General features: G+C 40.4%; 1 protein-coding gene across 1 annotated transcript in view; it reads right to left on the reverse strand.

Moving 5' to 3' along the window:
* The window catches only part of ldlrad2 (low density lipoprotein receptor class A domain containing 2), a 30430-nt gene extending 24678 nt beyond the window's left edge, over window positions 1-5752 (reverse strand). Inside the window, exons 1-2 of the mRNA XM_059951681.1 lie at window positions 5697-5752; window positions 4873-5245 (exon numbers count right to left, since the gene is read on the reverse strand). Coding sequence (XP_059807664.1) covers window positions 4873-5227 — 355 coding nt within the window. The 5' untranslated portion in view covers window positions 5228-5245; window positions 5697-5752. The remainder of the gene's footprint in view (window positions 1-4872; window positions 5246-5696) is intronic.
* Window positions 5753-24740: the final 18988 nt, after the last annotated feature.

Raw genomic sequence — 24740 nt, forward strand, 5'->3', positions numbered from 1 at the left:
CTCAGTATTTATTAGTGAGGTTTCCAGGGCCTGAGGGAAGTTCAATTGGGATATTCAGAAAAATGTTTAAAACTGATTTAATTTGTCACCCCTTAGATCCATTGTTAATAGTTTCTGAGTCTATTCACTTAGATCAATGCATTGAAAAACATTATATTCAAGACAATCTCTTTCATCATGCATGCCCTTGTTTCCCAAGTTATGCCACATCCTTGGGAAATAAGAAAATTTCATTACAGTAAGTGTAGGGTTTTTTAAAAAAAACTTTAAAGCTGACAAACAGAGCTAAATAAATGCTTTCTCCATTTTACAACAGCCATTCTACAGTTAGAGGTAAACTAACAAAACAGATCCATTATTTTGGAACACGTGCTTGAACATGGCAAAACAGGAGTTATGAATTTACCAAATTATTTACAGAGCTGGTCAGCTATTGTTGCTGGAGCTCAGTTGATCACCAGAACCTGTTAAGAGTTAGGATATAAGCAATGAAGTTCTGGATAAGCTTTACTTTATGGAGGGTGGAGGACTAGAAAACTGGCCAAGATGCCTTGGAATGATCATCTATAAGAACGCACCAAAAAAGTTCAGTAAATGAAAAGAAGAAGGGGTGGAGTCAGGCCACATTGCACAGATGGTCTTACTGATGGTGTGGTGATGTGTTCTGAGGTCTGTGCTCAGGTGAAATATCATGCCAACGTTACAGATTCTCAAACAATTTCCAAAACAGGGATGGTGTTTATGGCTATAGAACACTGTTGGCTATGGAAACAAAAGACAATGGCTTCAGTCTTTTCCAGTGATATGGATGATTCAGATATAAAGTCATAGAGTACAGCAAAGAAACAGAACCTTCGGCCCATCCAGTCCATGCCAAATCACTTATGCTGCCTTGTCCCATCGACCTGCACCCCAAGCATATCCCTCTATACTCATGCAATCCATGTACCTATCCAAACTTCTCTTAAAAGTTGAGATTGAGTTTGCATGCACAATTTCTGCTGGCAATTTGTTCCATACTTTCACCATCCCCTGAGTGAAGATGTTTCTCCTCATGTTCCTGCTAAACTTTTCACCTTTCCCCTTAACCCATGACCTCTAGTTGTAGTTCCACCCAACTTCAGTGGAAAAAGCCTGCTTGCATTTACCCTACCTTTATCCCTCATAATTTTGTATACCTCTATCAAATCTCCATTCAGTCTTCGACAATCCAAGGAATATAGTCTTAACCTATTCGATCTTTCCTTATAACTCATGTCCTCCAGTCCCAGCAACATCTTTGTAAATTTTCTCTGTACCCATTCAATCTTGTTTACATCTTTCCTGTAGGTAGGTGACCAAAACTCACAATACTCCAAATTAGGCCTCACCAACATTTTATACAACTGCAACATAACATCCAAAGTTCTGTACATAACATTTTGATTTATGAAGGCCAATGTGCCAAAAGCTTTCTTTAAGACCCTAACTACCTGTGCCGCTACTTTCAATGAATTATGGGCCTGTATTCCTAGACTGCACACTTGTCTGCATTAAATTCCATCTGCCATTTTTCAGCCCATTTTTCCAGCTGGTCCAGATCCCAATGCAAACTTCAACAGTTTTCCTCACTGTGCACTATTCCCCAATCTTGGTATTATCCGCAAATTTACTGATCCAGTTAACCACATTATCATTCAGATCATTGATATAGATGACAAATAGTAATAGACCAGGCACCAACCCCTGCGGCACTCCACTAGTCAGATGCCTTCAGTCAGGGAGGCAACCCTCTCCTATCACTCTCTGGCTTCTCCCACAAAGCAATTTTTAATATAATTCACTACCTCCTCTTGAGTGCAAAGTGACTGAACCCTCTTAACCAACATGCCATGTGGGACCTTGTCAATGCCTTGCAAAAAGTCCTTGCAACATCCACTGCCTTGCCTTCATCAAATTTTCTGGAAACTTCCTTGAAAAACTCTGTAAGATTAGCTAGTCACAAATTACCATGCTGATTATCCCTAATCAGTCCATATCTATCCAAATACTCATATATCAGGTCCCTTAGAATACCTTCCAATAACTACCTCAATATTAATGTCAGGCTCATTGGCCTATAATTTCCTGGTTTTTTCTTTAGTGTCTACCTTAAACAGCGGAACAACATTAGCTGTGCTCCAGTCCTCTGGTACCTCACCTGTTGCTAAAGATGAATTAAATATTGCTGCTAGAGCCCCTACAGCTTCTGCAATTGCCTCCCACTGGGTCCAAAGGAACACCTTGTCAGGCCCTGGAGATTCATCCACCCTAATAAGTCTCAACACAGCAAACACTTCCTCTTCTGTAATCTGTATAGGGTCCATGACTTCACTGCTGCTTTACCTCACATTTATACACTCTATGTCCATCTCCTGAGTAAGCACAGATGCAAAAAATGCATTTAATATCTTCCCCATCTCTTTGGGTCCATGCATAGGTTACCATTCTTGTATTCCAGGCGACCAATTTTGTCTTGTGCAATCCTTTTGATCTTAACCTATCTACAAGATCTCTTAGGATTCACCTTCACTTTGTCTGAGAAGGCAAGCCTATTGCCTTCTTTTAGCCTCCTGATTTCTTTCTTAAGTGTTCTCTTGCATTTCTTATACTCCATAAGCACCTCATCAGTTCCTACCTTCCTATACCCACAATACAGTACTTTTTTTTTAATCTTAACCAGGGCCTCAAAATCTCTTGAAAACCTAGGTTCCCTAAACCTGTTATCTTTACTATTTATTCTGAAAGGCACATCTAAGATTTGTACTTTCAAAATTTCACTTTTTAAGGCCTCCCATTTAGCAAGTTTGCCAGAAAACCACACTTGCCAGATTCTGATACCATTGAAATTGGCCTTTCTCCAATTTAGCATCTCAACCTGAGGACCAGACCTATCCTTCTCCATAATTAATCTTGAAGCTAATGGCATTATAATTAAAGGATGCAAAACATTCCCCACACAAACTTCTGTCACCTGCCCTATCTCATTCCCTAATATTAGATCAAGTGTTGCACACTCTCCCATTGGGATGTCTATGTACTGTTAAAAAATTCCCAAACACATTTGACAAACTCTGTACCATCTAGTACAGACAGGATAAATGCAAGCAGGCATTTTCCACTGAGGTTGGGTGGACTGCAAACAGAAGTCATGGGTTAAGGAGGAAAGGTGAAAGGTTCAAGTGGAACATGAGAGGAAACTTCTTCACTCAGAAGGTGTGAGAGTGTGGAACGAGCTGCCAGCATAAGTGGTGCATGCAAGCCCGATTTCAATGTTTAAGAGAAGTTTGGGTAGGTACATGGATGGTGGAGGTACGTAGGGCTAAGGTACTGGTTCAGGTCAATGGTTGTAGGCAGTTTAAATGGCTCAGCAAGGACTAGATGGGCCAAAGGACCTGTTTCTGTGCTATACTTTTCTATGACTCTAGCCCTTTTACAGAATGGGAGACCCAGTCAATATGTGAAAAGTTAAAATCAACCTTATGTAACAGTAACAGTCTTGTAACAGTCTGAGATCTCTCTATAAATTTATTCCACTAAATCCCGTGGACTGTTGCATGGTCTATAGTATAGCCCCATTAACAAGGTCATACCTTTCTTATTCCTCTGTTCCATCCATAAAGCCTCACGAGATGAGTTCTCCAGTGCATCCTCATTGAGCACTGCCAGGACACTTACCCTGGATAGTAGTGCCACCACTCCCCCTTTAATCCCCCCACCCCCATCATGTCTAAAACAATGGAAGCCTGGAATATTGAGCTGCTAGTCCTGCCCTTCCTGTAACCAAGTCTCACTAATGGCTACAATGTCATAATTCCATGTGTTGATCCATGCCCTGTGCTCATCTGCCTCTCCAACAATATCAGAGCCCTAATTTAGAAGGTTATGGGTACAAGTTTCATTCCAGAAACTTGAACTCAAAAATCTAGATTAGGACATAATTGCAGTAATGAGGAAGTACTGTACTGTTCTACTTTAGTGAAAACATTAAATCAAGGCTCTATCAGCTCTCCATGGGAAAAATTAAGACCTTATGGTACTATTTTGAGGACAATCCAAGTAGTTATTCCTAGAGTCCCAATGACCTTTTTATTATTGATAAACATCAACAAAATAAATTAATTTATCACAGTATAGTTTGAGAGATATGCAAAATGGTTACGTTTCAAAAGTTATTTAATAGGCTGTAGAATTCCTTGGGATTGACAGTGATGCAGTACTGTGAAAATGCATGTTTTTGTTTCTTTTCTAATCTATAGCTAATCTAAACCAAGGACAGTAGTGAATCGTCAGCGCTGGGATAGGGCCCATGAAGAAGTCAATGTTCTCATGCCTGAAGAACATTGCCTGAAGATCCACACAAATGAAAGAACAGGAAAGTATTCATTTTCCACCAATATCCAGTTATGAGGGAGAAGGACCAGAAATATTTGAAGCCTCTACAGAAGCCTGGCGAAAATGTGAAGTAGTTTCTAATTCTAATAACTTTTTTTTACATCAGAACAATTGCATAACGTGCTTGTCAATCAACGAGGAGAAATTGTTAAAAAACTGAACAGCAGTCCTTTATGAAATAAAGAGAATGGTACATTTCTGTTCAAGAACAAAATGAATGAATGGTCAAAAAAGCAAATAGAAAATAAAGTAAGTCGACTAAAATGGGAATTAAGAATGGGCACAGCCATGTCCAGAACACAAATTGGCCAGAGTAAATTCTGAAAGTCAAGAAAACAGATTTTTATTAAATTAATTTAATAGGGGATTTCTGTGCAATTTAATGAACCAAATTAGTTCAAAAGGACTGGTCAATTTCCCTTGGGATCAATAAAATATGTCTGTCTGTCAGTTAATTACCTGTTTGGATGGACTTCGCATGTGACAAGTACAGCATAAGAAAGAGACTGGGCTGCAGAAATCTTCTCAGGTCCTTTTCCATATTCCTGCACTGATGGTTTTTGATTTTCCTGAACACTGAAAGATGTAGGGAATGTTTCACTTGGAGGTTGTTTAAGCTCCACCTTCTTATGTGATTGATCTGTTTCCCCAACCAATCAATAAACTCATCAGTTCTTTGAGAAGTTTTTGAAAAAGTTGGTCCTATCATTATTCCAAGCAGATTGAGATTTTTGTTGGAGGGAAGACGTGGTGGGAGATCCCAAAAGACGAGGATACTTGGTGCACAAAGAGCCAACTGTCTTTCTTTGTCCATTTCATTCAGTTATGTGTGCTTTGAGGGAAACCATGGAAACAATATGAGTTTAATTGAGCAAAGAGACAACCACAGTGCAGCTCAAACAATGACACATCTTTCTCTCAATGTTAACTGCTTGACAGTGCACTCTGCTGTAAAATACAGAACTAACCATTCCACTATGGAGAGTCCAATATACTGTATTAGACTGCATGAGACTTTGTGCTGATGGTGTCTATATCCCTTCATAGTTTGTTGAACTGATATAAGTTTGTCACCTTTTCCTGCAGAATGTACTTTCTTAGCCTGAACATTTCAATCTACCTTTTCACTGAGATCTGGTGAAATGCAACAACCAAGTGCCAGCTATCCAGGTGACAACTTAAGCTTTGCTAATTACAGAACTATATTACATTCAAAAATCTTTGCTGAAGGAATCTTTAATGGTCTTTGACAAATATTATCATTCTGTAATATTTTAACTCACGTTAGGGATGAACCTTTTGTAAGTTGACAGTACTGGAAGCTTGTGCTGAAAAAATAAATTTAAATGTCTTAATTGTTAGAGGGTTTGAAAACCCAAAAATATAAGAACATCTTTATTTATTACTTTCATATCTAATGCAACAAATGTATGCACTTCTAACACATTGTGCAGATATACTTTAAATGTTGTGTAGAGATAATGTAGGATTTAAACAATGACAGGTATTATTGGAATATTGTACTGAGGAACAGCTGCTACATCTATATTACTTCAGGAGTTGAGGGTTCCTGATATCAAGATGAAATTAATTGCCCTATTCTACACGCCTCACCTCATCTGAAGTAATGAATTGTGTTTCTTAATAACTGTGGACTACTTTAAATATTATAGTCAAATCTCATCTAATTCTCACTACTTAATTCTCACTAAGAAAGTAATAAGAAATAAAAGCCTGCATTTGGACAAAATTTTTCTCAAAGATAGATCTCCCCAATGGACAATAAAATTCCACAGTAAAGTGAAGATAATAAAGGCTTCTGCTTAACTTTCCAGCCATTCGGGGGATGCAGAAAGCCAATGTTTACAGTCCACTCTTGAGAATAGTTGATTCTTCGAAGAATGGGTGATGGACAGTGAATGCCTCAGGAACAAAGCATAGAAGAACACCAAGTAAAACTTCTATTGGATTGACTGTAACTAAAATCATGGCTAGCAACAGAGCTGAATGATAAAGATGATGGTATGCCTGTGCTGGTATATATTAAATTCTCAGGTTAAAGGCATTATTCATTTAATAGTCAAAGGGGTTGAGTTACAGCTAACATTTATAAAATATACACAATGAACACCCTCATTTTTATTTAGGTCAGGTAGCACTCGAAGAGAGGAAAACAAAGCTTTTATCTCTACAATATTTCAGCCGAAACATTGTCTGTTTCTTATCGAGCAAATTCAGCATTTTCTGCTTCCAGTTCAGATTACCAGCAACTGCAGTTTTCTTTGCTTTAAACTGATATTTTAACCATAGTAAATGGAAGTCTCCCTTTCATGTGTGTTAATCTTTGAATTAGAGGATTGTGAGTTGAGGTCCAACTCCTGAGGTAGAATATAAAATCTGCATTAATATTTTACTTCTGTTGACTGCCGCATTATTGGAAATGTAGTGCTATGGATTAGACATTAAACCAAGGGCTGGACTACTCTCTCAAGTGGACTTTAAAGATCTCATTTCACTGTTGCAAAGAAGGAAAGGAACATTCTACTTGTGTTCAGACAACCCTCAAATTTAAACAGATTAGCTGCCTACTTGATTGTGCTGAAGGCAACTCTCACTGTCTGAACTTATACTGCAACAAAAGCAGAAAATATCCAGAAAGGCATCACTCTTCACCATGCTTCCCTGCTGGCTCTGACTGTGTCGCCATGATCAGAACTTTCAATGGCTGAGCACACCAGAAATCTCCCATAGACAACTAAGTTATCTGAAATGCCATACCAGGGAAATGCTAACAGCTAGAGAAAAATTGGCTGTACTCTCATAGCATTCATTGCTTCCACTTCAGTAGTATACCTGCCCTTATAGCATCCATCTAATCCATAATACTGCTTTATATTGTAAAATAGTGCAGTTCAAAGCAACAAAAAAGGTGTTAGAATTCAGGCAGCATCAAAGGAGGTAAATGGACATTCGATATTTCAAGTTCAATTATCATTCAACTGTATAGAGGAATACAGCCTAGCGAAATACTGTTCCTCAAGGACCAAAGTGCAATACACTATACCAACGGGCTCACACAGCACAAATAGCACATATAATTATGATAGCAGCAAAAAACGACAGTTAAAAAACAATATCATGGCCTGTAAATTGATGCAGTATGTCGTCCTGTAGCCACGTTTCTGCAAGAACAATCCATAGCAGTTCCTCATTTTGCTTAAATTCAGCCACAGATGAATACAATCTAACTTGTCATTCAGGGAATAAACACTGGATGGCAGCACCAACAGGAGCAGCCAACTCCCAACCCAGTGTAGAATCCAGCAGCACACAGCCAGCTCCAGCATTTTCTTCGCCTGTGACCACAACAGGTGACTCCAAGGCATGAAGGCTTTGTTTGCACAACAACCGAGGCATCGTAGCTCTCCCGCCATCGGTCTTTCCAATGCACCAATGAACTGGATTCACAGTATTCTACATTACCAACATCCAACAGGGCCATGTGATCACAAGAAAAATGTCCAAGCCAATCATTTCCACCATTTGTTGGATCAACAATTGCACTTTGCTTGGAACTATAGAGGCTGCTGTGTCCAAGCATGCTGCCATCTTACCAATACCCCTTATTCAACTCAAAATGTCTACTCATCATTTCCCTCTTTAAATGCTGTCTGATCCATTAAGTTCCTCCAGTCCCTTTTTATGTTGTTCCAGTGAACTGCTGCCACAGTAAAACAAGATATAAACAAAATAAGATGGACAAAGGCAGGAAGAATTTATATAGGATTGTATACAGGCCTCCCAACAGTAGCTGGGATGTGGACCACAGATTACAATGGGAAATAGAAAAGGTGTGTCAACAAGGCAATGTTATGATAATCATGGGAGATTTCAACATGCTGGTCGATTGGGAAAAGCAGGCTGGTAATAGATCTCAAGAGAGTGAGTTTTTGAATGCTTCTGAGATGGCTTTTTAGAGCAGGTTGTCATTGAGCCTACCTGGGGATCAGCTACCCTGGATTGGGTGTTATGCAATGAACCAGAAGTGATTAAGGAGCTTAAGGTAAAAGAACCCTTAGGAACCAGTAATCACAATATGATTGAGTTCAACTTGTAATTTGATAGAGATAAAGTAAAGACTGATGTAGCAGTGTTTCAGTGATGTAAAGGAAATCAAAGTGGTATGAGAGAGGCGTTGGCCAAAGTAAATTGCAAGTGTTACGTATCCCGTAACTGGATAACTTACCAGCAAAGATAGAGAGGTCCGTTGAAGTCTGATGTCACTATTTTCAAACATTTTTATTTATACAGGGGCACAAAAGTAAGGTTAATACAAACATTCAGATAATGCATGTCGTCAATAGTCAATCTAAAGCGCAGGTATAGTAATAATCATCATTAAGAAGTAATCTCGACTGTTGTCTGGGGGATAATATATTGTCCGGTGGAAATATAAAAGTCACTCAGAAGTCTGCAGACTTTAGCCTTTCGGGGAATCGCTGGGTTTCACGTGTTTTAGAGGGATCGGTGAAAAACGAAAAAAACTTGCCCGGGTCTTTATGAAGCCACTCCATAAAATCAGGGGAACGATGTTTCTCTGTTGTTAGTTCGAAGTCCTTCTCAGTATTATCAGCCACCCGCTCCCCAGGCAAAGGAGTTAGGAGTGCATGTGGCGTTGAGTGGCTTCCAGCTATTACGGGAGCACTGAGCGAGGGTGTCCTTCTGGTGTGTCGCTGGGGTACTGCCTCCTGCAGTCCCCTTTTATCTTGACTTGCAGAGTTGTAAATGTCCATCAAAGTAGGGTGATGCAATCCCACCCCCACATTGCCCGAGGGTGTCCATATCCATGGTAGCTGTCACGTAGCAGGGACATGCACGTCCCACAGGTGCCTCTAAGAACAATGGCCAAAACCGTTGCATTGTCTCTCACTTCCTGGGTCCGAGACCCGAATTAATAGTGATCTTGCAATTCTCCGGAAGGAGGGGGCTTCTCCCGCCCCTTCAGCCCCTCAGAGCTGTGATACATTCATAACACAAGAAGAAGCTGGCAGAGCAGCGATGGCATGAGTTTCTTGGAAAAATGAGGAAGGTGCAGGGTAGATGTCTTCCAAAAATGAAGAAATGCTCAAAGAGCAAAATAGTACAACTGTGGCTGACAAGGGAAGTCAAAGCTAATGTAAAACCAAAAAAGAAGGCATACAACAAAACAAAAATTAGTGGGAAGACAGAGGGTTGGGAAGCTTTTAAAGCTCTACACAGAGCAACTAAAAGAATCATTAGGAGGGAAAAGATGAAATATAAAAGCATGCTAACCAACAACAATAAAGTGGATAGCAAAAGCTTTTTCAAGTACGTAAAATATAAGAGAGATGAAAGTAGATATAGGACTGCTCGAAAATGAGGAAGGAGAAATAATAATAGGGGCCAAGGAGACGGCAGATTAACTAAAGGAGTATTTAACTGTGCAAGACACTAGCAGCATGCCAGATGTTGATGGGTGTGAGGGAAGAGAAGTGAGTGCAGTTACTATTACAAGGCAGAAGGTTCTCAAAAAACTGAAATACCTAAGGGTATATAGGTCACCTGGACAGATGATCTACACACTAGGATTCTGAAAGATGTAGCAGTAGAGATTGTGGAAGTATTAGCAATGATCTTTCAAAAATCATTGGACTCTGGCATTGTGCCAGAGGACTGAAAAATTGCAATTGTCACCCCATTTTTTTAAAAAAAGAGGAAAGCTGCAGAAAGGAAATTATAGACCAGTTAGCCTGACCTCAGTGGTTGGGAAGATGTTGGAGTCAATTGTTAAGGATGAGGTTATGGAAGACTTGGTGACACAGGACAAGATAGGACAGAGTCAGCATGGTTTCCTGAAGGGAAAATCTTGTTTGCCAAACCTGTTGGAATTCTTAGAGGAGATTACACATAGGATAGATAAATGGGATGCAGTGGAAATTGTATATTTGGACTTTTAGAAGGCCTTTGACAAGGTATCACACATGAGGCTGCTTACCATGGCATTACAGGAAAGTTACTGGCATGGTTACAGTATTGGCTGATTGGTAGAAGGCAGCAAGTAAAAATAAAATTATCCTTTTCTGGTTGGCTGCCAGTGACTAGTGGTGTTCCACAAGATTCGGTGTTGGGACTGCTTCTTTTTATTCTGTATATCAGTGATTTTGATGACGGAATAAATGGCTTTGTTGCCAAGTTTTCAGAGGATACGAAGATTGGATGAGGGGCAGGTAGTGTTGAGGAAACAGGTAGGCTGTAGAAGGACAGGAAGATTAGGAGAATGGGCAAGAAAGTGGCAAATGAAATATAATGTTGGGAAATGCATGGTCATGCACTTGGTAGAAGAAATAAATATGCAGACTATTTTCAAAACAGGGAGAAAATCCAAAAGATTGGACATGCAAAGGGAATTGGGAGTCCTTGGGCAGAGCAACCTAAAGGTTAACTTGCAGGTAGAGTCGGTGGTGAGGAAGGCAAAGCCATGTTAGCATTCATTTCAAGAGGTCTAGAATACAAGAACAGGGATGTGATGCTGAGGCTTTGAAAGGCATGGGAGGAGCCTCACCTTGAGTATTGTAAACAGTTTGGGGCTCCTCATCTCAGAAAGGTGGTGCTTGCACTGGTGTGGTTTCAGAGGAGGTTCACAAGGATGATTCTGGAAATGAAAAGTTTATCATTGGAGAAATGTTTGATAGCTCTGGGTCAGTTTTCACTGTAATTTAGATGGATGAGGGAGAATCTCATTGAAATCTTTTGAATGATGAAAGGGTTAGACCAAGTAGATATGGAAAGGATGGTAGTGGAGTCTAAGACATGAGGGCACAGTCTCCGGATAGAGGAGCATCTATTTTAAACGAGATATGGGAAAATTTCTTTAGCCAGAGGGTGGTGAATTTGTGGAATTTGTTACAACAGGCAGCTGTCGAGTCAATGTAGTTGGGTGTATTTCTGGCAGAGCTTGATAGGTTCTTGATAAGACATGGCATCAAAGGTTATGGGGAGAAGGCTGGGCAGTGAGACTGAGGAGGGGAAAAGGGGTTCAGCCATAATTGAATGGTGGAGAAGACTTGATGGGCCAAATAACCTAATTCTGCTCCGGTGTCTTATGGTCTAGAAAATAGGGCTTTACAATTGTGTTTAGCTAACAGTTAAGGTGCTGGTATCACTGATTGAATAATATGATTTAATATATTCACTTGGTTGGATCTTGTATTCACAGTCTGAAATCAGATGATCACTACTGTAACTTGCGATCTATGCCACAAATGGTGCTCAAGTTCCTCTTTTTCTCTTCACTCAATGACGTGTTGTGAACGTCATTGGAAAATCACTGTTTAAACCAAAGAGTGCTCCCTACATTTTATTCTCTCATTCCAGAGACCAGGCCCTTTGTAGCTGTAAATTTCCTCACAACACAGGGATTCTTAAGTATCAACTACTCCCCAAAATGAAACCACAGATACTTTTTCTTCCATCAGTCAGTTGGTGTGTCATCAGAGAAGGCATACCTCAGATGCCTTCAATACTCAGTAACATGTTACCAGTTATGATGTTGGCCTTTTGCCAACTCCACTGAAATTGCAATATTTAAGTCACAATGAAATCCAAAGATTAGTCTGAAAGGTCATGCTATGTTCTGAAAACTAACAGAGCAAATCATTGGTAAGTTAAAGCAGCATTTCCCTTCATCTGCTCTGGAGGGACAGTGCTTGGGAGAACAGGCATTGCAGATCCTTGAGAATCACCCAGACTAGTTTTGGGCCGGGAATGCCCGATTGTGGACAGCATTGTCTTGCTTTTAGTAGTCGCATTTCTGATCCTCTACAGTTGAGAGGCAACCACAAGGACACAGGCAGAATTATAGACTTAAAATTATAATAGTATATGAAAGATGTCTATCTAATAGCAGTGAGCAGCTTTGTGCTAAGACATCATCACTCACCAGGGAATGCTGTGGTGGATCACCATAAGCACTTGCAAGTCCTCTTGCAAACTAATCCCAAAACACAACGGCACCATCCTAAGGATGCACAACAGTACTCATAACCTGTGTCAGAACATAAACTGTAAAATCAGCAATTAGACAATGTTTCAGTAGGTTTCACAAGTGTGCAAATTGTTACAGTATTACCATACTGATTAAGGTTGTTCAACTTTACCCTAAGGTGCCACTATATTGTGCCATTCCTCTCCCACTTGCTTATTTATCTAAAATCTTTTTAAACTCATCAGTGCTGTTTGTCTCAGCAAATCCTTTTAATTGCACTTCATGGACACTCAGTGATTAAAGGTTTATCACCTCAATTTCCAATGGGATTCATTAGTAACTATCAAGTATTTGAGTCATCTGGATTTTACACCATCGAACAAGTTGAAACATCCCTTTAAATTTTAAGACCCTTATTGGATCACCATTTTAGCCATTTCTTTTTGCAGAGTCGTGGCATGTGCAATCTTCTTTTAGTTAAAATCTCATGTTCTGATGTTACTGCCATAATTTTTTTCAACCTCCTCCAGTGACTGTATAGAAAACGTGTAAACATACATGACATATTTTCAAACTATATTTTCAAAGGGTAGAGTAGAAATTGACTCTTAGTACCTAAAATGAAGAGCAGTTCATTATCCGATCATTGCAATATATTGCGTTGGGAACCTTTTGCATCGTTTGAGCACAATAATCAAAAGGTGGACCAAATGTCTAAAAGGTAAACAAAAATAGTGTGACTCACAAATCTCAGGCTCATGGATATTGAGAATACAGTAAGATAAACGTGGTAGACAAAGGGTTAAAATACCCATCACAGAATAAAACCATCGTCAGTGTGTAAGTCTTAACAGATATTTGGAGGTTGCCATATGCAAGTATGGTTAACAGTTGAGTACGCTGAGAATTTTCAGGAAATCTAGACAAGGAGATTTTTAATTGTTTAACTGAAGGAGTGAATCTCCAGGACTGATTGATCATAGAATTTGAATCAAGAATGATTTTGAGAAGTCATCAGTTGCAACTAGAGTTTCAAAGACAAGCAGAAGAACCAGCTGTTACTATGGTAAAATCAAATAAAAAGAAGCTTAGGTAAATGAAGCCTGATTCTATGTGAGCAATGAGGTTCTTGTATAAACTGTCAGAAACAAGCAATTTTTAGAAACAATCAAGTACTTGATTGGCTCACTGCTCATAGCATGGATGCTACAAATTTGATGAAATGGAAAATAGAGGTGTTTTGTTGGTAACCAACAGCCCATCTATGGTTGGATGTAGATTGCCAAAATGTATCCAACTTGGACACACTTGTTAGCAAAACAAAAGTGCTGGGCATTGACCTAAGGAGGGGGTACAATTCCAGAAGGTGAAGCATCACAGGCAAGCTTCACTGGACAATGTAGGTTGTAATGTGTGAGTTCAGTGTCTCATGTCCCCTGTTCCTTTGCCTTTTGGCAAGCCACCTCACACTGCTTTGTCTGTTGTTATTTCTTCCCAATCTGTAGCAATGAGTTCAAGGGGTTTGGCTGGAACATGTTACATGAATTGACGAATCCTTAAAAAAAACACAATTGTGACACATCCTTTGGCCTTGGGGCATCCACCACTCTTGAGTTTTCTCACCACATTTGTCTAATTCTTGTGTATCAATGGTGTAACCAGAGTAAGTGATGCTTGGTTTAAACAATTCACACTTATTGCATCATGCTCTCAGCCCATAATCTTCTAACTATTTTAAAATTGTCTTGAGATTTTGGAGATGTTCCTTGTCATCCTCATCACTGATTTTGGAATTTCTGGTTACAATGGCACTGTCAAACATGTGTGATAGCTATAAGGATAAAAGGATAGTCGTTAAAAAGATAAGAAATTCAAATAAAAACATCACTAAGAATACCTTTTCTGAGGTAATTTGTGTTAAATTATCATTGTAAACAGTGATGGCGAGGTGAGTTTGGGAGGTGAGCCAAAATGGTGTGTTGCAAAATCACATATGACTGGCCTGGCTGCGAGGTTGGAACGCTCTAGGTGCCCAAAGCAGGGATGGGTTTGGTCAGAGGAGATTCAGTGCCCATACAATTGGCCTGAGTGTGAGGTTGGATTGCTATGGGCACCAAGCTGATTTGAAGAGCTTGAAAGCTGCTTTGGACTGGGCGGTGAAATCTGAGCCCAGAATGAGTCGCTTGGGGAGTGACTAGTTACTGGGCCCATAGCCTTTCACTGCAGCTGTAACCTAGTGCAGGGTACAATTTACCGTTTAGACAATGTAAATGCCGGCCCAGGTTGGAGGCAAGAGCCGATTTTGCTCTCTCTCCACGATGATCACTCCTCTCTCTAGGGTGCTGGATCCTTTCACGCCTATTGTTTGCTCAATTTAAATGCTGGCCCAAATAGACTGAAAAGACAAGGTGTCAGGATCTTGGATAAGAGCCAATTTTACTCGTTCTCCATGATGGTTACTCTTCTCTCCGTGGCACTAAGGCTTTGAAGACTGCCCGGGCTGCTGTGCTCCGTGCATGCTAATATGATGTACTGATAAGCGAGGCTTTGGGCCTGCTCTGGGAGCCCCAAGGTTCAGATCCGAGGACTCAGTTTTGGTTCAGAATGTTGTTATTTGTTTCAATTGTTTGAATGATTCTTTTTTTTCTTGGTCTTTTATTTTTATTTTTATTCTTTTTTTTTCTTAAATTTTTTTTTGAGGTTTCTTGCTTTGTGGCTACCTGTGAGCAAGCCAGACTCAAGGTTGTATAATTTATACATTCTTTGAGAATATCTATTTATTTATTTATTTATTTATTATTATTTATCAACATCAATGAGACTGCAGTTGAGAGGGTGAGTAATTTCTGGTTGGTCGGTATACACATCACTGAAAATCTCACTTGGACTGTACACACCGACGGTGTGGCAAACAGATGTATAACAGCACCTCTTCCACCTCAGGCAACTGAGGAGATTTGGCATGAGCCCCCAAATCCTCAAGACATTCTACAGTGGCACCCATTGAGAGCATCCTGACTGGCTGTATCACCATCTAGTATGGGAACTGCACCAACCTTGATCACTGGGCAATGCAGAAGGTGTAAAAGGACAGCCCAGTGCATCTGTGGATGTGAACTTCCCTCCATTGAGGACATTTGCAGCAACAGGTGCGTAAAGAAGGCCTGGAAGATCATCAGGGACACCAGTCACCCCAACCATAAACTGTTTCAGCTGCCTCCATCTGGCAAACAGTACTGCAGCATTAAAGCCAATACCTACATGTAGGGAATAACTTCTTTCTACAAGTCATTAGACTTCTAAATTCACGTGTCTGTACATTGTGATGGAGTCATAACACAAAGATTTTTACTCCCTCATGCTGTGAGATGGATGGAAATAAATAATTAATTAAAGTGCCTTAAGGCCATTTGTGTTTATGGTGAAAAGCACCTTGGACTCTTCTTCCATCTCCATCTGAAGATACACCTCAGATAAGTCCACTTTGCTGAAGTGTTTTGCTCCAAAAAGGTTTGCAAAGATATCTTCCATCCTGGGTAGAGGGTACTGATATACTTTCAGTACTGGGGTGACAGTGACCTTAAAAATCACAACAGATCCTGACAGACTTATCGTTCTTGGCTGCTTGGACCACTGGTGTTGCCTATGGGCTCAGCTCAACCTTGGAAAAAACTCCTTCAGCCTCCATGTGATATTGCTTAAGATACTTTATCATGGATAGTATAAGGAACCAGACAGAATTTGTAAAACTTGGTTGTGACCTTTCCAATTTACATTATTTTACCCTTCTATGAGTTTTCCAATGCCATCCTTGAACACCGTTGTAACATCATCCGGTACGTTTTGTAATTAGCCCTCAGTTGTCTCTATTGCAGGGGACGTGGCATGCAAATGGTAGATTGAGCCTGAATCAAGTTGTAATTTTCTCAGCCAACCATGGCCCCATAATGCTGTCCCTCATGTTTTTGCAACATAGAAGCCCAATGTGGCTTGTTGATTGTTGTATTTCACTATTACAGATGTCATTCCCACAGGCATTCTTTTCTCTCGTATAAGTTTTTAGTTGGATATCTGCAGGCTTCAGTTCACTATCTTTGAAATGCATTCAAACACAGCCAAGACAGTGTCCAATTCCATTTTAATTAATTTGGCGTTCACTTCTGGTGTACGCCATATTACTTGACTCTTGTTTGTTTTCACATTGTAAATCTCAAGGGTGCACAGTCCTTGTGTCATCATTATTAGATTTTTCATCAAAAGCATGCAGATTAGTGCTCTTTTTGAAACTGCATCTTGACTTTCTTTATCTTTTTCTCTTATCTGTGCAGTCCATTTATTTTTGGCTGCCCGGCATGCTCTTTGTATGTGCCCTACTATATTGTATTTTCTGCAGGTTTTGATTTTAAACCTGCATTGGTCTGGTGTTTGTGCTACAATGGTAACCCAATTTGTTCAGCCAGGCAGGTTTCTGTTCAGACTTTACAATTTTGTTCACACTCACTTTCATTCCTGATTGCAACTCAGTTGTGTCTCTGGCTGCTGTTTCTATTGGTACAGCAACTTCAACTGTCCTTTTAAATGTGAGTTGTTCCTCACTTAGGAGCCATTTTTGTCAATGCTCAGAAAAATTCTTCAATTTGGCCACATAAGCTGAAATGGACTTCCCTTCTCTTTGATTCTGCTTATGAAGCCGACAATCAACAGTTGTCTTGGTTGTAAATGTTGCTGCATTACATTCACAATACCAGCAAAGTTCACTTTGGCTGGTTTGGCTGGAGCAGTCAAACTTCTAGGCAAACTATAAGCTTTTCCACCAATTGCACTCAGCAAGACTGGCGTTTGTTTCTCATTAGCTATTTCATTTGCTTTAAAATACTGCTCAATTTGTTCATCCAGTTATCTGTTGTGCAATCAAATGCATCTATCTTTCTGATGTAGCCAGCCATTTCTGCTTATTTGTTTATTTAATATTATCATCATCTGGTACTCATTGTTTATGAATCCATGAATTTTGTCAGTTTTTTGCCTTTTTTAAAACTTGAACATCTCTCTCCCCTTCTGAAGAGATACGTGCTGCACTTCAACAAGTAGGTAAAGGTTTGTTTTAAAACTTAATCATTGCCACTGTATGTTTTGTACCTTCAGAAACTGACCAAAAGAAAAATATGTGAATCCAAGTATGTGTGTATACTTAGTTTTGCATCAGCAAGACACTCACCTATGATGTGGTGGCATAGTGACATATACCATTCAGGTACTTCCTACATATAACTGGAATGCATTATGTAAATAAACAAAGAGTGCTTAATCAAACTATATATTTATAATATTACTCAAGTATTACTGAAATAGTAAATACACAACAGGGGAGTCTAGGACCAGAGGGCACAGCGTCACGATACAATGATGTCCCTTTAGAACAAAGATGAGGAGAAATTTCTTTAGCCAGAGGGTGGTGAATCTGTGGAATTCATAGCGAGGGATACTAAATCAGCCATGATGGAATGACAGGACATTCTCAACAGGTATAATGGCCTATTTCTGATCCTATGTCTTATGGTCTTAATTTGTCACAACACAGTTAGAAAGGGAAACATTTATGTCAAATGATGAGAATCAAATACTCTGCTTAAAAAATAAATCACAGAAAGGGCAGAGGTAAAATCAAAATAAATCAAAGAAAAATTCCAAAATGTTTTATAACTGGCAAATGTAATGTTCATGAAGCCAAAGAAGAATACTTCACTCTACCTTATAACAGAAGCAATGTAGAAACTTTCAGAAGTGTGAAATATTGGATGGGATGGAGGAGGGGGGGACTAAAAAACAGAAATTACTGAACATTTTGACCTGGGACTTAATACCTCCTTTTCCCGCTAGAAATTTAATTTCCTGACCAACAAACCACAATCAGTAAGGATAGGCAGCAACATCTCCACCATGATAACACACAACACAATTGACCTACAGCCTGCATCCTCAGCCCCCTACTTTACTTCCTATGTACTTACAGCTGCATGACTAGATTCTGCATTTTGGAGTTTGGAGATGACACAACTGGAGTGGGCTGAATCCCAAGTCACAATATGTCAAGAGTTTGGCATGGTGCCACAACCACAATCTTTTCTTTATCATCAGCTAAACCAAAGAGCTGACCAGGAGACTGTGCATGTGCTCCAATTTACATCAAAAGTGCTGAGGTCCAGAGGGTTGGGAAATCCAGGTTTGTAGAAGTGAGTATCAGCAGTTGCCTGTCCAGATCAGACCACATGGATTTCATGGCCAAGAAGCTCACCTGTGACTTTACTTCCTCAAGAAAAGAAATTTCACATCCCCTTTGGCCATCATTTCAGAAAGCCCCGATGCATCACGACTTGATATGGCAACAGCTATGCTCTTCCATCACGCAGAAGATATACAAACCTGAAAGCACGACCACCAGACTCAAGGACAGCTTCTGCTATAAGACCATTGAATTGTCCACTTGTATGAAAAGATGGAATCTTGACCTCACTATCTACCTCATTGTGGTCCTTGCACCTTATTGTCTCCCAGCACTACACCTTCTCTTTAAATGTAACACTACTCTGCATTAGATTATTGCTTTTCCTTGGTACCCTAATGCACTGTTGGGATGAAGTATCTGTATGGATGCCTTGAATAACAAAGTATTGCAGTACACTTTTGTACATGTGACAATAAACAAATTACCAATTTAAAATAGTAATGAGAAGTAGTAGTTAAAATAGTCCTAATATGGCTGTCAAGGGAAGTCAAAACTATTGTAAAAGCAAAAGAAAGAGCATACTACAAAGCAAAAATTAGTGGGAAGACAGAGGATTGGGAAATTTTCAAAAACCCATAGAGAGCAAGGCATTCTACAAGTATGTGAGGAGCAAGAGGATAAGACATGAGATAATAGGACCAATCAAGTGTGACAGTGGAAAAGTACGTATGGAACCAGAGGAGATAGCGGAAGTACTTAATGAAGACTTTGCTTCAGTATTCATTACAGAAGAGGACCTTGGTGATTGTAGGGATGACTTACAGCAGACTGAAAAGCTTGGGCATATAGATATTAAGAAAGAGGATGTGCTGGAGCTTTTGGAAAGCTTCAAGTTGGTTAGGTCACTTGGACTGGACAAGATATATCCCAGACTACTGTGGGAGGTGAGGGAGGAGATTGCTAATGCTCTGTCATTGATCCTTGCATCATCAATGGGAATAGGAGAGGTTCTGGAGAATTGGAGGGTTGCAGATGTTGTTCCCTTATTCAAGAAAGAGAGTAGAAATGGCCTAGGAAATTATAGACCAGTGAGTCTTACTTCAGAGGTTGAGAAGCTGATGGAGCTGATCCTGGGAGGCAGGATTTATGAACATTTGGAGAGGAATAATATGATTAGGAATAGTCGGTGTGGCTTTGTCAAAGACAGGTCATGCCTTATGAATTTGATTGAAATTTTTGAGGATGTGACTAAACACATTGATGAAGGTAGAACAGTAGATGCAGTGTATATAGATTTCAGCAAGGCATTTGATAAGGTACCCCATGCAAGGCTTATTGAGAAAGTAAGGAGACATGGGATCTCAGGGGACATTGCTTTGTGGATCCAGAACTGGCTTGCCCACAGAAGGCAAAGAATGGTTGTAGATGGGTCATATTCTGCATGGAGGTCAGTGACCAGTGGTGTGTCCCAGGGATCTATTCAGGGACCTAGATTCACTAGATTGATTCCTGGGATGGCAGGGCTATCTTACACAGAGAGATTGGAGAGATTGGGCTTGTACACACTGGAATTGAGGAGATTGAGAGGGGATCTGATTGAAATGTTTAAGATAATTAAAGGATTTGATAGGATTGAGGCAGGAAATACGTTCCAGATGTTGGGAGAGTCCAGTACCAGAGGGCATGGATTGAGAATAAGAGGTGTTATTTAAAACAGAGTTGAGGAAAAACTTCTTCTCCCAGAGAGTTGTGGAGGTGTGGAATGCACTGCCTCAGAAGATGGTGGAGGCCAATTCTCTGGATGCTTTCAAGAAGGAGCTAGATAGATGTCTGATGGATAGGGGAATCAAGGGATATGGGGACAAGGCAGGGACTGGGTATTGATAGTGAATGATCAGCCATGATCTCACAATGGCGGTGCAGACTCGAGGGGCCGAATGGTCTACTTTTGCACCTATTGTCTATTGACCCCCTTCTCTTCATGATTTTTTACATGACCTGGATGAGGAAGTGGAAGGATGGGTTAGTAAATTTGCTGATGACACAAAGGTTGAGGGTGTTGTGGATAGAGTGCAGGGCTGTCAAAGGTTACAGCGGGACATCAATAGGATGCAAAACTGGGCTGAGAAGTGGCAGATGAAGATAAGTGTGAGGTAGTTCATTTTGATAGGTCAAATATGATGGCAGAATATAGTATTAGTGATCTTGGGGTCCAAGTCCATAGGACACTCAGAGCCTTTGACATTTGGTGCATTGGCCTTCATCAAATGTGGGATTGAGTTTAAGAGCCAAGAGGTAATGTTACAACTATATAGGACCCTGGTCAGACCCCACTTGGAGTACTGTGCTCAGTTCTGGTCACCTCACTCCAGGAAGGATGTGGAAACTATAGAAAGGGTGCAGAGGAGATTTACAAGGATGTTGCCTGGATTCGCAAGCATGCCCTACGAGAATAGGTTGAGTGAACTTGGCCTTTTCTCTTTGGAGCAACGGAGGATGAGAGGCGACCTGATACACGTGTAAAAGATGATGAGAGCCACTGATCCTGTGGACAGTCAGAGGCTTTTTCCCAGGGCTGAAATGGCTAACGTGAGAGGGCACAGTTTTAAGGTGCTTGGAAGTAGTTACAGAGGAGACATCAGGAGCAAGTTTTTTTACGCAGAGGGTGGTGAGTGCATGGAATGGGCTGGTGGATATGATAAGGTCTCTTAAGAGACTCATAGATAGGTACTATGTACATGGAGCTTAGGCAAATAAAGGGCTATGGGTAACCCTAGTAATTTCTAAAATAAGTACGTTTTGTCTGTATTGTGCTGTAAGTTTTCTATGTTTCTAGAGCAACTAAAAAAATCATTAGAAGGGAAAAGATGAAATATGAAAGCAAGCTAGTGAATAATATCAAAGTGCACAGTAAAAGTTTTTTCAAGTATGTTAAAAATAAATGAGAAATGAGAGTGGATATAGTACCACTAGAAAATGAGCCACGAGAAATAATAAAGGGGGACAAGGAGATGACTGTTGAACTAACTGAGTATTTTGCATCAGTCTTCACTTTGGAAGACACTAGCAGTATGCCTGATGTTGTAGTATGTGAAGGAAGAGAAATGGGTGCAGTTACTGTTACAGGAGAGAAGGTGCTCAAAAAGCTGTAAAACCTAAAGGTACACAAGTCACCCGGACCAGATGAACTGCACCCTAGGGATCTGAAAGAGGTAGTGTTAGAGATTGTGCTGGCATTAGAAAGTATCTTTTGTGGCGACCCACTTTCTATGCAGGCGAACTGGCTTACAAAATGTCCTGCGCGTCGGCAGAGAGGCCAGCCCCAAAATAACGCTGGGCCTTCTTCTTCACCAGCAAGCGGAGAAAGCCCACGCACAGGAAGAGACTTTTGTAATGCACCTTTGATGTTATTTCCGCCCGGTGAGGGCGGGAACGGAACTGCGTAAAAGCCAGTGCCGCGAAGTTTGAATAAACTAGCCTCAAGTGCAACTTACGTGTCTTTATTTCTAGCTCTGTGTGTAGCACATTGCTACACTTTAAAAAAAAATCATTGGACTCTGGCAATGGTGCCAGAGGACAGGAAAATTGCAAATGTTACTCCCACTCTTCAATAAAGGAGGAAGGCAGCAGAAAAGAAATTATAGACCAGTTAGCCTGACCCCAATGGTTGGGAAGATGTTTGAGTCAATTGTTTAGGAGGAGGTGCTGGAGTTCTTGGTGACGCAGGACAAAATTGTACAAAGTCAGCATGATTTCCTGCATGACGAACCTGTTGGAATTCTTTGAGAATACAAGTAGGATAGATAAAGGCGATGCAGTGCACGTTCTATATTTGGACTTTCAGAAGTGCTTTGATAAGGTGCCACACATGAGGCTGCTTAGCAAGTTACGAGCCCATGCTGTTAGAGGAAATTTACTAACATGGTTAGAGCATCGACTGATTGGTAGGAGATAGTGGGAACAAAATGATCCTTTTCTGGTTGGCTGCCAGTGACTAGTGGTGTTCCGTAGGGGTCTGTGTTGGCACCACTTCTTTTTATGCTGTATATAAATGATTTAGATGATGGAATAGATGGCTTTGTGGCCAAGTTTTCAGATGATACGAAGATTGGTGGAGGGGCAGGTAGTGTTGAGGAAACAAGTAGGATGCAGAAGGACTTAGACAGATTAGGAGAATGGGCAAGAAAGTAGTAAATGAAATACAATGTTGGAAAATGCATGGTCATGCACATTGGTAGTAGAAATGCATGATCAAACTATTTATTTATATATATATTCATTTAATTTTTAAAATTATATTTTTATTGAAGGAATGACACAATACAATACACAAAGGTTACATTTTCCTCCATTTTGCTTTTATATCTTACCCCTAAACAAACCTCCCCTCACCCTCCCTCCCCAAACATACCATGGCAGCTAATATATTTACAATACAACAATTCACAAATACAAGTACGGACATTTCACATTCAAACCCCCACACTACTTCAAGATGAAGGCCCAAACACATCCACAACATGTCAGATGATCCAGAATATACTCATATTACAATTCATCAACCACCCTGTGAGGTAAACCATATGCATGTTAAAAGAGAGGCAACTTCCCAAGTACAATCAGATGCCCTCAACTAGTGGGTAATTCCTTAAGACTCCCAAAATATGACAAGAAAGGTCCCCATTTCAAATAGAACTTTTTCACAGACCCCCTCAAAGTGAATTTAATCTTTTCTAATTTCAGAAAAAATATTACGTCCTCTAACCAAGCAGCAGCAGATGGGGGAATGGCATATTTCCAGACCAGCAAGATTCTCTTATGGACCAAAAGCGATGTAAATGCAACGATATCCGACTGGTTTGCATTTAAACCCAAAGCATCATCCGCCACACCAAATATAGCTATAAGTGGGCAAGGTCTCAGCGTCACCCCCAAAACCTCACTGATAATTTTAAAAACCAGTGCCCAATAGCCATCAAGCCAAGGGCAAGACCAAAACACATGCACTAAACCAGCTGGACAGAAGGAATACCTGTCACAGCCAGTGTCTGTCCCGGGATATAAGTCAACAAGCCTGGCTTTACTTAAGTGTACCCTGTGTAAAACTTTAAATTGTATGAGCCTGATGCACCATCAATAACTCTCGGAGACGCGAGTTAAGGTAGGCTTTTATTGGCTGGAAGAAAGCACAAGCAGCAAGCGACCACCACACAACATCCTGGAGACTGAGGAAGGGGCAGTGCCTCCAATCGCCTTTATACCAGGGTCTGTGGGAGGAGCCACAGGAGCAGTCAGCGGGGGGGGGGCGTGTCCAGACAGGTATATGAAGTTCACCACAGAGCCCCAGTCTAGCACATGATGACGAGGAATTAATCCTATTCAATGTTTTTGCCCAATATTCCTCAGCCAGATCCATACCAAGGTCATCCTCCCACCTAGTCTTAGTTTTGTTTAAATCTTGAACTTGCAAAGACATCAGCTGAGAGTGTAGAACAGAGATCAGCCCTTTATCATTAAAGCTAAGGGTGAGTTTTACCCACAACATAGCAGGTGGTAGATCAGGCAAAGAGGGAAATTTTTCCTTGACAAAGTGGCAAATCCGCAGATATTTTAAAAAATGATTATGCGGAAGGCCATATTTACTGTGCAGGTTATCAAAACGATCAAATATATTACTAGTGTACAAATCCTTAAAGCACAGAAGACGGTTCAAACCCCATTGTCTAAAAACTAAATCGAGTGTGGAGGGAAGAAATAGATGGTTTTTCTGAATGGGACCCAAAACTGAAGCTGATGTGAACTTATAGTGGCAGCGAAATTGATTAAAAATTTTGAGGGTGGAGAGCACGACCGGGTTTGATGTGAATTGAGAGGATTTCACTGGCAAGAAAGAATACATTAAAGCTTGGAGAGACGAGGAGTGGCAATACCATGTCTCAAGCAGGCACCAGTTTATATCTGGCCAGTGGAGCCAAAATAATACCTTTTGAATGTTCAATGCCCAGTAATAATGAATAAAGCTAGGAAGGCCCATTCCACCTACGTCACAACCTCTTTGGAGAATGTGCTTATTAACCCTTGGGACCTTATTTTCCC

This window comes from Hypanus sabinus, chromosome 27 (genome assembly GCF_030144855.1).
Source record: "Hypanus sabinus isolate sHypSab1 chromosome 27, sHypSab1.hap1, whole genome shotgun sequence".
NCBI lineage: Eukaryota > Metazoa > Chordata > Chondrichthyes > Myliobatiformes > Dasyatidae > Hypanus > Hypanus sabinus.